This window comes from Rhamphochromis longiceps, linkage group LG23, assembly GCF_057381845.1.
Source record: "Rhamphochromis longiceps isolate RC_006_pf linkage group LG23, R_longiceps_female_GT1.1, whole genome shotgun sequence".
NCBI classification, from domain to species: Eukaryota; Metazoa; Chordata; class Actinopteri; order Cichliformes; family Cichlidae; genus Rhamphochromis; species Rhamphochromis longiceps.
In genome coordinates, this window is record NC_140578.1 from 46,589,309 (window position 1) to 46,606,498 (window position 17,190).

General features: G+C 41.3%; 1 protein-coding gene across 1 annotated transcript in view; it reads left to right on the forward strand.

The window, feature by feature from the left end:
* Positions 1-12,755: 12,755 nt before the first annotated feature.
* The window catches only part of chrm4a (cholinergic receptor, muscarinic 4a), a 64,100-nt gene continuing 59,665 nt past the window's right edge, over positions 12,756-17,190 (forward strand). The window contains exon 1 of the mRNA XM_085398092.1: positions 12,756-12,810. Coding sequence (XP_085254218.1) covers positions 12,756-12,810 — 55 coding nt within the window. The remainder of the gene's footprint in view (positions 12,811-17,190) is intronic.

Consider the following 17,190-nt stretch of genomic DNA (forward strand, 5'->3'; position numbering starts at 1 on the left):
GTTTGCTTTTTTACAGAAATTCACCCCACTGCCCATGACCTTCTGAAATATACTGAAAGCACTGTTGAAAAAAATAAATACGTTTTTACATAACATTCAGTTGTGCTTTGTTTTATTCTATATCTGTTTGAGTGTTTTTTCAAGTACGATAACAGCATACATTTTTCTTTATTAATATTGGTAAATTTTCAACTCACTGGAGTAAGAATTGTATGATTATTCAACAAGAATATCTGTGTTTGGTGAATTTAGGAATACATGGCCTTGGAGGGAATGATTGTATGTTAATTCAACAGGAATATCTTTGTTTGGTGAAGGCAGAAATACATGGCATTGAAACCAGAATTTCTTTGTTAGACTTACAGGATTATCCTAATTAGGTGAACAAGTAGATCCAAGTTGGCAGAACATGAAAATATTAGTTAAGTCAACTACAGTTGGCAGAAGTTGAGAAAACTCAAAAATCTCTTGCATCATGTTGCCTTGAAATTTTAAGTTTTCTCAACTTTTTCTTTTTTACAGTGCACGCGCACGAGAGGGGGCCACACCCAGCCACCACTCAATCCGGGCCACCTCTCGCACGCGCACCAGATTATGTCACTCCGAGCTACTCCTGCACGCGCACAGGATCACACCACACCCACGCCACAAAAACACTCCGGTCCCCTCCACACTGAGTTTAGAAAAGTTCAACATTAACGTGGACACTGCATGTCCCCTTAACATTTCCACTTTAGCAAATGTCACCTGCTGAGCGGTCCTTACTGCACTCTTCAAAAGGTTTCAATCTATTAATAATATGACAACATTCATTTGAACAAAACACATTCTAATTAAAATAATCGACCTGATTTATGGCACAAATCTCACTTTTTTTTTAGGAAAGAGAAGCACACACACACACACACACACACACACACACACACACACACACACACACACACACACACACACACACACACACACATAGCTTCTGTAGCCAAACAAAAGATAACAGATCCTAAGATACAAACATTTTCATTCCTCTTAGATTTTAGCAGTTACTCAGAGTCTAGCGGTAGGCAGGAAAATGAACACAAACATGATTTGTCTAAGAACAGGCTGTAAGATAGTACTTGCTTGGTTATATCACACTAAAGAAATTACAAAATGTGAGCACCCATGTACATGCATGCAGCGAATATCAAATTCTACTCTTTAAAGCATTTATGCAGCAAGAAGGTACCTTTGAACAGCGGTCTCCAACCTTTTTTGCACCACGGACCGGTTTATGCCCGACAATATTTTCACGGACCAGTGTCTCAGATAAATACAACAAAATAAAACTAGTATCATTATCGAAAAAAATAAGATTTATTCATAACACATGTGAAAAGACCCAGGAAAACCGAGTTAACAATAAAAACGATAACAAAATAACGCTTAAAACCGATAAAAACCCTGAAAACCAGACATTTCACACCTGAGCCTCAACTCTCGCGGCCCGGTACCAAACGACTCACGGACCGCTACCGGTCCGAGGCCCGGGGGTTGGGGACCCCTGCCTTAGAACAGCCAGTCCGTGAAAATATTGTCGGGCATAAACCGGTCCGTGGCGCAAAAAAGGTTGGGGACCGCTGCCTTATGCTGGGCTCACACTGTGCGATTTTTGGCCCATTTTGAGCCGATTTTTGAGTCGTGCGACCGTTTTGGCGATCGGCCCGATTTTGGCCTTCATCGTGCGTCATGCATCGTATAGTATACGTGGGGTAACGAGACGCGATTAACCCCTCACGACCAGCTCCCGATCATCAATCGCTTGGTCGTGAGCGACCCTCGCGACCGTCGTGAGGGTGTCACCGCAGTTTGTCACACTGCGCACGCGCAAACACAAATGTCAGCGAAAAAGACGGAGCAGCACAGCAGTGCAGCGTGTGATCTGGACACAAGCGATGGAGGAACAACTTGTAGAACTTTGGAAAGCTCATCCGAGCCTTTTCGATGTGGCCTCACAAAATTATCACGACCACAACAACCGTGAAAATAGTTGGATCGACACTGCTGCTCAATCACAGCTGATCAATGTTTTTCATTAGCAATTTAGCAAAGTTGATGGTGGTGGTGTGTCTGTGTGAGTGAAAGACAGAGAGAGCGAGCGACAGAATTTCTGTTATAACCTTCATTTTATGGACGCACAGTGTGAGCACTCAGGTCGCATCAGAGCATCGGGCGGTATAGTGTGAGACCCTGCATCGTGACCTATGACCCCTGCGAGTCAACCGTACAGTTTGAGCAGGAGCTGAATCGCGCGACTGAAAAAATCGCACAGTGTCTGCCCAGCATTAGAAGACCAACACATGTACAGGTCCCTCCACACTGTGTTTAGAAAAGTTTAACATAAACGTGGACACTGCATGTCCCCTTAATAATTCCACTTTAGCAAATGTCACTTGTCGAGCGGTCCTTACCTTAAAAAATAATCTCTTTTTCTTTCCTCTCCTCTCTTTTTCTCCTCTGTAATCCAAAGTGCATGTACCAGCTCTGCCAGCATTTTTCAAAATGTGTTTTTTCCATAAATGCTATGACAACATTCATTTGAACAGAACGCATCTGACGCATTTGCTAAGCTCCACCCCCGGCTACTGTTGAGCAGTACCTGGTTACCTGGTTTCTATATTTCTCGATGTAGCACAGTGTCTTGTTAATTTATTAGGTTGAGTCGTTTAAAAGAACATGTCACAAACTTGTATTGATTCACAAATACACCACCTAATCATATGTGATAAGTTGGGACTAAATTTAAGTTGTGTAATGGTCAAGCAACTTGATAGCACAGTGTAATTGTGCGAAATTAATCAAAGCACCCCCAAAGATTTCTTACTTTTTTGAGAATATTTGCTGTTTGTGTGACACACTACTAAAAATATAAAAAGCATACAGTACTGTACTTGTTTGAGGCGTAATATTTTAACAACAAAAGTATAGATAACCCCCCCTCCCAAAATGGTTTGTTCCAGCTCTCCCCTACTCTGACTCTAGCGCTCTGGCTGCCAGAGCGATGGTGGCTGAGACGCAGCGGTGCAGAGGTGTAAGTGCCTGGCTTAAAACAGGGCATGTTAGCTGCATTTAACCTTCAGTTACTCTTTCTACAGTTAGGTAGGAGTCAGACCATGTTTCTTTTTAGCTGAAAAGCATTACACCAGGTAACCTGCAGTGTTGAAAACGTGTTTTCCGACGATGTTTGCTGCCCTACAATCCGTCCTACTCTGTAGTAAATTCAGCGACATTTGACCCGTCCTGTTGCTCCCATTGAAATGTATACAGCCTATTTAAAATCTAAAACTTTAGATTGTCCGCAGCCTGCTGTTGTTACCACTGTCCTGTTTGAAATGGATGCTAACTGACTGAATGCCCATTAACCTTATAACTGTTGTGTGCGTGTGTGTTTGTGTACAGAGAGACAGCCAGGTTCATAATGGATATAAGGACGTTTTTTCAAAAAAAGGAGCCACATCAGGTAAAAGTGTAAGATCAAATGATCCGTCAATCAAGAATAATGTTGGATCAGTGTATCAATGTTTATATCTTTTATTAGATGTTCATGTGGTTTGGTTATTTGCCTTTTGGTTGAAAGTACACTGAGAGGACTTTTTGTTAGTGATCTTAACAGAATTTTTTTCATATTAATGTAATTTTTCATCTCATTGCATACAATCTATTTGTGTATGATTGTCAGTCCAAAGGGAGCGAGGAAAGAGGGAACGTGAGGAGAAAGTACAAGGTCAGGAAGAACCAGGTAAGAAAACAGACAGGGAGCAGTGACGGGCACAACAGAAACTGTTAAACTGACAAAGAGAAATACATACATGCAAATGCATACATATATGTCCAACCAGAGCATGTTGGTTGATGTTTAAGTGATTGCCTTCTTGTCTTTGGTGTGTAGTGGTACATTTCTCATGACATGCCATCTCTTTCTCATGTATTCACGTCATCCTCTTAAACTAAAGATTTAAGTAAAATTCATATACAGAAAATGTGTGAAAAAACAGTTTATTTTTTGATATATATTGGTTATGCATTGATCAAAAAAATAGTTGATGTGTAATGTTATCACAGGTACCTGCAGCCCAAATGAGAACATCATTATACACATAATTTAATCACATCTCCCTGTCCTCCACTCTCCCCACCTTCACCCAGTATGTTACCTGCTACACCAGAGACAATAAAACATTGGACTTATTGTATGCCAACACCAAGGAGGCATACAGCTCATCACCTCTCCCTCCCCACAGGGAACTGTGCTGGCACCGTTCCTCTTCACCCTCTACACTGCAGACTTCTCCATCAACTCCCCACGCTGCCACCTACAGAAGTTCTCTGACGACTCTGCCATAGTCGCCTCATCACAGGTGAGGACGACTCCGAGTACAGACGGTGGACTCTGGACTTTGTAGACTGGTGTCAGCAGAACCACCTGCTGATAAACGCCGGGAAAACCAAGGAGTTGGTGGTGGACTTCCGGAGACGCAGACCCACCACACTGACAGCGGTGAACATCCAGGGAGTGGACATTGAGATAGTGGACTCTTATAGGTACCTGGGTGTTCACCTGAATAATAAACTGGACTGGAGCCACAACACTGATGCTCTTTACAGGAAGGGTCAGAGCAGACTCCACCTGCTGAGGCGGCTGAGGTCATTTGGAGTCCAGGGAGCGCTTTTAAAGACCTTCTATGACTCTGTGGTGGCATCTGTCATTTTTTACAGTGTGGTATGTTGGAGCAGCAGTTTATCAGCAGCTGAGACGAAGAGGTTGGATAAACTCATCAGGAAGTCCAGCTCTGTTCTGGGATGCACCCTGGACCCAGTGCAGGTGGTGGGAGACAGAAGGACTCTGGCCAAAATAACATCTCTGATGGACAGAGTCTCCCAGCCCATGCATGTAAATGCTGCTGAACTGCAGAGCTGCTTCAGTGACAGACTGCTGCATCCTCGATGCATGAAGGAGCGTTTCTGCAGGTCCTTCCTCCCTGCAGCTGTCAGACTGTACAACCAGAACTGCTCCCAGCAAACATACAGTGGGGCAAAAAAGTATTTAGTCAGCCACCGATTGTGCAAGTTCCCCCACTTAAAATGATGACAGAGGTCAGTAATTTGCACCAGAGGTACACTTCAACTGTGAGAGAGAGAATGTGAAAGAAAAATCCATGAATCCACATGGTAGGATTTGTAAAGAATTTATTGGTAAATCAGGGTGGAAAATAAGTATTTGGTCACCTCAAACAAGGAAAATCTCTGGCTCTCACAGACCTGTAACGTCTTCTGTAAGACGCTTTTCTGTCCCCCACTCGTTACCTGTATGAATGGCACCTGTTTGAACCCATCATCTGTATAAAAGACACCTGTCCACAGCCTCAAACAGTCAGACTCCAAACTCCGCCATGGCCAAGACCAAAGAGCTTTCGAAGGACACCAGGAAAAGTATTGTAGACCTGCACCAGACTGGGAAGAGTGAATCTACAATAGGCAAGCAGCTTGGTGTGAAGAAATCAACTGTGGGAGCAATCATCAGAAAATGGAAGACATACAAGACCACTGATAATCTCCCTCCATCTGGGGCTCCACGCAAGATCTCATCCCGTGGGGTCAAAATGATCATGAGAACGGTGAGCAAAGATCCCAGAACCACACGGGGGGACCTGGTGAATGACCTGCAGAGAGCTGGGACCAAAGTAACAAAGGTCACCATCAGTAACACACTACAACGGCAGGGAATCAAATCCCGCAGTGCCAGACGTGTTCCGCTGCTGAAGCCAGTGCATGTCCAGGCCCGTCTGAAGTTTGCCAGAGAGCACATGGATGATACAGCAGAGGATTGGGAGAATGTCATGTGGTCAGATGAAACCAAAGTAGAACTTTTTGGTATAAACTCAACTCGTCGTGTTTGGAGGACGAAGAATACTGAGTTGCATCCCAAGAACACCATACCTACTGTGAAGCATGGGGGTGGAAACATCATGCTATGGGGCTGTTTTTCTGCCAAGGGGACAGGACGACTGATCCGTGTTAAGGACAGAATGAATGGGGCCATGTATCGTGAGATTTTGAGCCAAAACCTCCTTCCATTAGTGAGAACTTTGAAGATGAAACGAGGCTGGGTCTTCCAACATGACAATGATCCAAAACACACCGCCCGGGCAACAAAGGAGTGGCTCCGTAAGAAGCATTTGAAAGTCCTGGAGTGGCCTAGCCAGTCTCCAGACCTCAACCCCATAGAAAATCTGTGGCGGGAGTTGGAAGTCCGTGTTGCTCGGCGACAGCCCCAAAACATCACTGCTCTCGAGAAGATCTGCATGGAGGAATGGGCCAAAATACCAGCTACTGTGTGTGCAAACCTGGTAAAGACCTATAGTAAACGTTTGACCTCTGTTATTGCCAACAAAGGTTATGTTACAAAGTATTGAGTTGTATTTTTGTTATTGACCAAATACTTATTTTCAACCCTGATTTACCAATAAATTCTTTACAAATCCTACCATGTGGATTCATGGATTTTTTTTTTTTCACATTCTGTCTCTCACAGTTGAAGTGTACCTCTGGTGCAAATTACTGACCTCTGTCATCATTTTAGGTGGGGGAACTTGCACAATCGGTGGCTGACTAAATACTTTTTTGCCCCACTGTAAATGTTTACGTCTGCGCTGTAACTGCAATAATTTAATCACTACAACCTGAGTTTGCCTCTTATCTGTAGTTAATTTAATTTAATTTAATAACTGTACAGTACTCTGTTTATAGTAACCATTCTCCTTGATGTAAATATGTAAGAAAAATTGTGTATGTTTCTGTTCTGTGTCCTGGTTGTTTGTATTTGTGTCTTTCTGGCTGCTGTTACAACCAAATTTCCCCTTGTGGGACAATTAAAGGATTATTCTATTCTATTCTATTCTATTCTTACTACCAGCAAGCACACATCTTCTAACTGTGTACAGCAGTATCCAATATGTCTATATCCATATAGACGACTGGATACAGCTATAACTGAGAGCTGCATTATTGTTCACAGGACACTTGCTGCCTAAACTCCCCAAATCTGAGGTTCCTCTGTGATCTGGGTCGTGGCTGTTGGTGCACCATTAGAGACTACTACTGCCATAACCAGTACTGACCTTAAGCGTTTGGGGGACTGTTTAAAGAGGTAATATGCACCCCACCCCAATAAAAAAGGGAAAGGATTCAAGCTGGTAACAGCTTTAAGCATAACAAACAAATGACACCAACTGCCTTGACTAAAACAATGCTGTTTTTGGAATAGAATGAGGGGACGCCTCGTCATTTTCCTACTTTTGTGTTCTGGTGGTTTGTCCGTGTTTTGAAATTTAAAGTAAGTGAAAGAGTCATTGCCTATAAACTTCAGCACCATGGACAGTTCACTGACTACCCGAAAGAAGAATGGGACATGTCAAAATGCTGAGGGAAAGAAATTAGGCAGGTTACACATGCTGAGTAAAATAAATATTTTACTAATAACTTAAACTTAATATTATCATTACTGCACCCTCGTGTGTTTGAATATCAAGAATATCTAATAAATCTGGGCAAGAGGTGATAGATGCTCCTGACCTCAGATGCATTTCTGAGCTTTTGCTTTGAGTCACACGTCAGAGCTGAGGTTGGGATACAGTTCAGCTAAATTGCTGCTGTAGAAAAAACTAAGACCATACAGACCAGTGGTTTCCTTCACAGACACAGTACTGTACTTTGGTCAAATGCTCCTTAATATCCACATCACCAAATATTGTGCCCATCTTTAAGTGGTTTCGGAGAGCCTGCTTCATGTCCCCACTTCCATATTTAATCCCCAACAGTGTGTGAAATTACTCCATCAAACTGAGCATTCCCTAATGTCTGTACTGAGTTCACAAGAGGGAGGAGAATATCTCTCTTGAACTGTTCAGTGTATGTTACCACCAGGGGAAAGTCTGCATTTTTAGACTCATACTGAAATTGGTGATTTGCTTTTCAGATTTATGTGGCAGAAAGGGAAGTGTCATCTCCAAGTCTTATATCTCGATCATCCCTTTGGGCTGATGAAAGATGGAGTTTTGGGTTTTTTCTGGATGAAATTCAGAGTCATGCTATACCTCATTAATTCCCACTTCTGGGATCTGGGCAGACACATGTTGTACTGAATGACCACAGTTAGAAGGGATTTTCATGATCTTATCTCCTTTTTTAGGCCTCTTACTGCAGAAATGGTTTCATTGTCATCTAAAAGTGTCATGGTCGCAGCGTTTTGTGTTTCCTTTTGGTTTCATCTTGTGTTTTGTGCTAATTCTGATTTTGTATTAGTTCTTAGGGTTGAATCTGGTGTTTAGTGTTTTACCAGCCCTACCTGTGTCTTTCCTCTGTTCTGTTTGTGTCCCCAAGTTTGTATTGTAAAACAGTCTGTGTGTTTCCTGTTTTACTTTGAAGGTTTGTGTCTCGTCTTGTGGTTCAGCTGTGCTCCCCTCCTGTGTGTCATTCCCCTCATTACCTCGTGTGTATTTATAGTGTGTGTCTGCCTGTGTTCCTTGTCGCGTCGTCTGCATTACTCTGTGTTAGTTGGTATTACTCCGTGTCTGTCTGTTCTCATCTCGTGTTCCAGGTTCATTAGTTTTTCCCAGGTTAGGTTCGTGTCTTTGTGCAGTCCTCGCCACCCTTGTTTCTGTTTATATTTCACCCTTTGTAAACAAACACTCACCTGCATCTAGCCGTTTCCTGCATCTTGGGTCCTCATTTAACTCCACCACACGTCTGCTGCCCCAGCCATGACAAAAAGTCTCTCATCTCATTGTTGATCATATAATTATTTACACTACCAGTCAAAAGTTTGGACACATCTTCTGATTTAATGGTTCTTCTTAATTTTTTACGACCTTCCACATTGTAGATACAAACTGAAGACATTTAATATATGAAAGAATAAGATATATGAAACAAGATATATGGAATTATGTAGCAAAGAGATAATTGATGAATAACTAAATATGTCTTATATTATAGATTCCTGAAAGTAGCCAGCTTTTGCCTTTTGACAGTGCTGCAAACCCTTGGCTCAGTGAGAATCATGATGAAATACTTTTAACATCACAGGTGTGCTCGCTCAGTGGAGACAGATGAGACTGTGTGAATCAGGCCTTTATGGTCAAAGAGCTGTTAAGAAACCAGGACAAAGGAAAAGCAACCAGCAGAAGAGATTTTTTGGGCCAAGAAACAAAGGAATGACCATTAGACCAATGGAAATCCGTGCTTTGGTCTGTGAGTCCAAATTTGAGATCTCTGGTTCCACCTGCAGTGTCTTCGTGCGACGCAGAAAAGGGTCAACGCATGGTCTCTACATGCATGGTTCCCACCATGAAGCATGGAGGAGGAGATGTGATTTCAAACTTGAACGCACACTGAACCAGCACGGCTACCACAGCATCCTGCAGCAACATGCCATCCCATCTGGTTTGTGTGTATTTGGATCATCATTTAATTTTCAACACCAGGAGAGTGATGGAGTGCTGCGCCAGATGGCCTAGCTTCCACAGTCACCTGACCCAATGGTTTGGGATGAGACGGACTAGTGCAGGCAAAAGGGCCAACAAGTGCTCAGCATCTTTGGGAACTCCTTCAAGACTGTTGGAGAAACATTTCAGGTGACGACCTCATCCCACATAGCTGACGGGTCTGGCCTGGATCTGGTGTCACGCCGGCACTGCTGGCTGACTTCTGGCATGGTAAGTGGTTTGTCATCCAGACATGGGCCAGGCCTGGCGTAGATGGCACTGCTTATGTGATGGCATGCTACATCTGGCCTGATTGTGGTTTGGGTTATGTGGCCCAGGCTCATAGAAAACAGGTCTAAACCGGATCCAACGTCAAGCTGGCACTTCTGACTGACTGGTGTCATGGCAGGGTGCATGTCAACCAGATGTGGGCCAGGTCTGGCAATGAGGCACTATTTAAGTTCCTATTTTCCTATTTTAGTTAGAAGACCCAAATGACATGTTGCAATACTATACTGCTATGGTAGCCAACGTTTCAAATGCAGGTTTGACAGGTTTGTGGGTGTAATGATAATAATAATGATAATAATAATAATGCATTTTATTTGAGGGCGCCTTTCAGAAACCCAAGGTCACCTTACAAAGAACAACATTAATAAAAGGAACAACAGTCATAAAATACATAAAACAAGTTAAAATTGCGAAACAGAGCTTGACAACAGATAAAATCAGCACTAAAGCGAATAAACCAGTTTAAACAGATGTGTTTTGAGTTGTGACTTAAATATGGAAACATACATTTTATCCAAACCCTAGTAAGGGTTTACTCATGTTTGCCAGTGGGTGGCTGTAGCTCAGGAGGTAGAGCAGGTCACCAAATGATCAGAAGGTTAGTGGTTCGATTCCTAGCTCCTCCAGTCTGCATGTCAAGAGTATGAATGTAGTTAGGAAGCACTCAGCTTAGAGAAAGTTTGTCTATGTGGCATGTTGTATAGAGAACTTTGAGTAACCTGGGAGAGTAGAAAAGTGCTACATAAGAAGCAGTCCATTCACTGTGTGAACAGGGTTCTGTCATGCTGTTGTTGCACTATTATGTTCCGGCACATTTCGTTATTACATGGCTTGATTAAGGTACACATTAGGCTGACATCTGTGGCCAGTGTTGAAACTGTTCTGGGCCAGCACAGCACCACCAGTGTGAATGCAACTGGTCCATGTGTGGGCCATCTCTGGCAAACCAGATCTGGGCTACCAAAGGGCCGTCATTCTTTCCGGTATGTGGGCCATGTGTAAGCACATTGTGTGATCTGGTATGTGGGATGAAGTTCATGGAGAGAATGCCAAAGGGTGGCTATTTTGAAGAATGTAAAATATAAAACATGTTTTGAGGAACTTCACACTTTTTTGTTTACCACAGAATTCTATATGTGTTCATTCATGGTTTTGATGCCTTTGATGCCTGCTGTGTAAACAGTCATGAAAATAAAGAAAAACCATTAAATGAGAAGGTGTGTCCAAACCTTTGACTGGCAGTGTATATATTTATATATAAGACTTAAATAAGCACCGCAAAGAGACTCAAACGCTGCTCTGTAATTTTGGAACGTGCAATAATTAACTTTAGGCTGTGGGTGCTGCACAGCATGAGCAGTGTTGTTTTGTTTTTGTTTCTCTGTATTTTTCCCTTTATCACATAACTGCCCTCTGCATTTTGAGACATCAGCCTCAGTCTAACCTCTTAACGACATCATCTCAGTGCTTTCTCCAGCATTTGCTGGTTCGTGGAAGGTGTGTCATCATTTGCAGTGTCTGTCTTTAAAACATTAATATCCTGTAGCTGGAAGGGATCTAACATTACCATTTTATTAATAGAATATGCTCTAATGTGCTAACTTGGCTTACCAGAGTGCTGAAGTATTTCACTTGTAACATTGTCATTTCCACGAGTTGCTAGTTCATCAAGCTGTAAAGCTTGGTCGTCATTATTTCTCTTATTTCCACTCTCCTTGTGATTAGCAGCCCACCTCAGTCGTTCAGCTGAGATGCTCAGAACTGCTCAGAAAAAGGTGATGGAGCAGAGAAAGAGGCCACTTTTGGGGCACATGTTCTTTTGTTGTCTAATATTTTAGTGATTCATTTATTTCAACACCAGTAGGTTATGTGTGTTTCTTTTTTCTGTCACAATTAAAGCTACTTACTGTGCTGACAGTGACAGCTTAACATCAGCTGGGCTCCTTTGAAGGGTAGGACCTATTTCATTTCAAATGAGTGAAACAAAGACAGCTGGTTGATATAGTGAAGGGTTTATGGTAGTTTATGGCTCGAAGCAGTATTTCTTGCAAATGATTTTCACTCCTTGTGGAAGAAAACTGATAACATAGCATTTGGTTTTTACTTGCTGGTTATAAACAGCCTCATTTCTAAACTCTTTAGTTTGCTGAATGCACGAAAATGCATTTCCCCACTCCTCTCTGCTCTTATCACAGCTCTCCTTTCTCTGCTTTCCCATCTCCAGCTTTTGCAAACTTAACCACAAATTTAGTAAAAAAAAGATGCATTGAGCTGAACTTCATGTTTTTAAATTAAAGTATTTCACATAGACTAGAGAATATCAACCTGCTAATTCTCAGGAGTGACTTATTAGCATCCCTAAACTAACATTTTGGTACAACAGCACTGTGAGTCAACGTTCAATGCCAAGTTATTTACCGGGATTGGCTGAAGGACATGACATCACAAGTCCTTCCTCGTCTCTCTTCCTCTCTCGCGCTCCTTCTTTACAGGCTGTGAGAGAACGAACGTGCGGTGCGCGCGAGAACGAGAACCCTGTGGCTGAAGCTGAGCGGGCACGTTTTGGATTTGCGATCAATGAGCGAAGCCTGGGATATGGATAGGTGTTAAGTCTATAACAGCTGTTAATTTATTTTTGTCGCCGTTATTATTATTATTATTATTATTATTATTATTATTATTATTATTATTATTATTATTATTATTATTAGAAAACGCATCCAGGGAGGGAAACTACACTATGAAAACTGGTTAAAGAGAAAACACCACACAAGCAGGAGGAACATAATGTGAACTGTGAGTGTGCTTGACGGAAACATCATCTACGCAAGGGTGACAGTGGGTAGAAAACTTGGAGAAAGAAAAACAACGTGGACGAGAGCAAAAAGAGAAAAGGAGGGAGAGAAAAGTCTCGTCTTGGCTGTTGTCGGTTCAGCGCCATGAATCATGAGTAACGACAGTAACGGAGTTGGAGGGCTTCAGCCTCTCTGGAACATCAATGGTGAGTGGTTTTTGGGAATATTTTTCTGCTTTGCCAATAAGCTTTGAGTATGTTCACTTGCGTGTGATGTTAAATGACTTACAGGACAAAAACTATACAGGTCTTCCATATAAATGTCATCAGTTGTGCAGTCCATTGACTTGTAAAGAAATATTGTCACAGCGGTTTATGCCTTCCTGAAAAGGTGGGTGAAGTGAGTTTAAGGACGTCTTGGGCGTAATTTAAATGGATTTTATACAGATACGAAAAAGCCGACAGCAGCCTTGTTTGAACAGCCAGACCCGCTAAATTATTCTCAGTTTTATTTATACAGCGCCAAATGACAACAGGGCGCTTTATATGGTAAGGCATATAACAATAACACAGTCCTTTGGTAAATGTAAAGAAAATACGTATCAGAAATACAAGTCAGTGAATTAATGTGCAATGACAAGTATGTTTTTTTGATTTATGAATGAACAAAAATGAAAACATTTTAATAATTAATATAACATCGCAAAATTCCACGACTAACATACACACACTGTTAAGGATGGACACACTGTGCGACTGAACTGCAGTAAATAAATAAGAGCTGTATTTATGCTTTCATATTTTTCTATTATCAGTAATATGCCCACTCAACTAATAAAATATGCTTTGATCAGCAGGTAAGTGATTTAATATTCACATGAACATCCTTGGGGGGGAGGTTAGATTTAATGAAATGCTGTTATCAGGTTCATATCCATAAGCACTCTTTCCTGAGTGCTTATGCTGCTATATATTATATTATATGTACAGAACAGCATTTCAAATGCAAAAAGAGTTCCAATATAAATATAATAAGACAATTGACAGCTTTTAGTTCCTGATAAAAACATCAGGGGGTCGATGTAACAACCCCTCTCCTCACCATTTATTCCTGTTTATCCCATCAACTTCCCCCCCATCAGTAAGTTATCTGATCTTCTCCTTCTTTTTGCTTCTCATATCTTCTCTCTTTCCCGATCTGTCCTATTTACACTGTACAGAGGGGGGAGTCTTTGTTCTGCTTATATGCATGTACATTGTATTTGACATGTAGATAAAACTAACTAGAATATGTCTGTGTGTGTGTACATGTAGCCATGCACAAAGGTGGCTGTGGCTCATATAACAGAAGCAGGTTATCTGTTAATTGCAGGGTTGGCTGTTTGCTTCCTGGCATCTCCTAGTGCCAGTTGCCCTTGAGCAAGATACTAAAGCCCAGGTTGCTGGTGACTGCAAACATTTTGTGTAAAATAAAGTGCTTTTATGACCTACTTAAGGTTCTATGTAAGCAGAGACAGTGTGCGTAAACTGGAGAAAAATCTTTGTGTTTTTCAGCAGTGGTACAGAATGTTTATTGCTTTGATGTGTCTACTGCTTAAGCGATTAACAAAGAAAGCTTTTGTTTTTATGCGTTTGTAGTTATATGAATTAGTGTGAAAAGACCTTTGTTATTCTGATAGGTTATTATGCAGTGAGGGAAAACGTTACCAGTGTTACAATTCACAACATCTTCAGATACACCGTAGAAAACACAAAGTCTTACCTCCTTAGGTAAAGCTGAGTACTGCTACATATTGACAAGCATGCGTGCAAAACAAAAACTGAACAAATAAATACAGTGTGGTCTTTTCACACCACTGTGTTTATTGTTTGCACCCTTCCTGATTTCCTATTTATTTGTATATTTTGAAATATATTTATATATTTCAGACCAACAAACAAATGTAAATATTAGACAAAGATGACACAAGTAAACACAAAATGCAGTTTCTAAAAGGTGTTTATGATCAGGGGGAAAACAACCCACATGGCCCTGTGTGAAAAAGTGATTGCCCCCTAAACCTAATAAGTAGTTGGGCCACCCTTAGCAGCAACAGCCACAGTGATGTAACCGGCAATGAGTTCTTTACAACACGGTGGAGGGATAAGTCAGATTCAGGTCAGGACTAGGAAACTCCAACAGGTGGACCCCAAAACGTTGATTCTGTTCATGTGGACGTAGCGTTTTCAGTGGGAGAAACATTTCGTCTCTTCATCAGTCTCAGCTGACTGCAGGTTTCCCCAACCAAGTCACTGAGTAACAAAATGTTTCTCCCACTGAAACGCTACTTTTTGTGATTTCCTCACCTGGATGATCGACCATGCATCAAGACATTCAGAGGTGGTGGTGTTGGTGTAGATCATTGTCCTGCTGCAGAACCCAAATGCATTTCAACTGATGGCTGAACATCCTCCTTCAGGATGTTTTGGGAGGCAGCAGAATTCATGTTTCCCTTTACCACAAAAACTCTTCCAGGTCCTGACGTGGCAAAACAGCCCCCGGCCATCACACTACAACCACCATCTTTTAATGTTGCTGAAATGCTGTTAGAGTTATGCCAGATGTAATGGGACTCAACCTTCCAGAAAGTTCAGCTTTTGTCTCACCAGTCTATAGAATATTTCCCCAAAACTCTTGGGGATCATCGAGATGGTTTTTTTGCAAATGTGAGACCTTTGTGTCCTTTTTGGTCAGCAATGGTTTTCTCTTTAAGCTGTTCCATAGTAGCCATTTTACCCCGTCTCTCTCTTATTGTTGAATCGTGAATTCTGACCTTTACTGAGACATGTGAAGCCTGCAGTTCTTTAATGTTGTTCTTGGGTTCTTTTGTGACCTCCATAAGTCATCGTTGTGCTCGTAGATAGGGCTGCTCGATTATGGCAAAAATGATAATCACGATTATTTTCACTGAAATTGAGATCTCGATTATTTGACGATATTTATTTAACCCTTTAAGACCTACTATAGAACCAAGTCCGCCAGAGCTTATATTATATTTTTACATGTTGTAGTGCCATTGGTGGGAGCATTTCAAGTTGCTATACAACTGTTATAGCCCATATTTTAATAATATGTATGCATTAAGTCCATAGTAACTACATTAATTGCAAAAAAGTGCAATAAACTACAAAAAAATAGAAAATCGTTTTTGGTTTTTTTACATATATTTCTACTTGGAGAAATTTAAGAGGCTTATCCCTCAAAACTTTAAATACAAAAAAGTTGCAAAAAATAGTTTACAACAACAGGAAATTTATTTTGAGTGTCTTCATAGTTTTATTTTGGAGATACACAAATTTTTATATACTGCAGGAAAAACAAAAACAATCCTATGATGCAAATTTGCAAAGAAAACAGCAGGTGCATCAAAATAAACTATTTCCAGCTGTGGAATTCGAGTTCTAAGCATCCCAGAAACTATTCAGAAAAGTCAAACATGACCAGTATAGGCTTTTAAGGCCTACAAGTAAAAAAAAACAACGACATTTTCCGCGAAAATGACGTCACTTCCGGTTTCGGGCAGGAAATGGCGGACATGCGATAGTTAGCGGTGAGTCTGTTTCAATGTGCGAAGTGTTACGAACAGCTGATCGGATCGGCAAAGCGTGTTTCTGGAATATTATGTTTTTGTTCCTGCAAGAGCTTTTTATGCAGTTTATGTGGAAGGAAACCGTGACCGAGGACAAGCTGATGGCATCAGATGTAAGTTTCATATGCAAAACAAAATATTGCGCTAGCTTACACGGTTCAGGTTCTACAGGGATTTAAAAATAGTTACACAAAACAGTGTGCTGCTCTGACCGGCTTTAAAGGGTTAACAATGTATTGAATAATGACTTTAAAAAATAATATAAAATAGTGTGCAACACCACTGAAGTTTTTTTTTACCTCTTTTCAACCAACAGCAGTCACTCTCTCCTCTCCAAATAACTTCTGCTTAGTTTTCGAGCTTCCCTCGGGTCCTCTTAATCAGCGGTCTCAACCTTTTTTGCGCCACGGACGGTTTATGCCCGACAATATTTTCACGGACCGGTCTTTAAGGTGTCGCGGATAAATGAGGGAGGGGCCAATAATCGGCTCAGTCATTTTTAATGATCGTTGAAAGCCCAGATCGTAATCGTGATTAAAATTCGATTAATTGAGCAGCCCTACTCGTAGAGTTATTTTTGGTTGGCTGGTCGCTCCTGGGAAGGTTCACCACTGTTCCATGTTTTCGCCATTTGTGGATAATGGCTCTCACCGTGGTTCAGTGAGAGAGCCAGTGGGGCTCTCACTGCTTCATTTTGTCAGACTGGTTCTATTTAAGGGATTTCTTGATTCAACAGGTCTGCCAGTAGTCAGGCCTGAGTGTGTTTAGTGAAACTGAAATGCTTAAACTTAAAAATGCATTTTGTATTTACTTAGATGATCTCTGTCTAATATTAAAACGTGTTTGATGATCTGAAACATGTAGATTTGATAAATATGGAAAACACTAGGAAATCAGGAAGGGGCAACACTTTTCACATATATTATGTAACATGTATTATGTAAATACATGTTACATA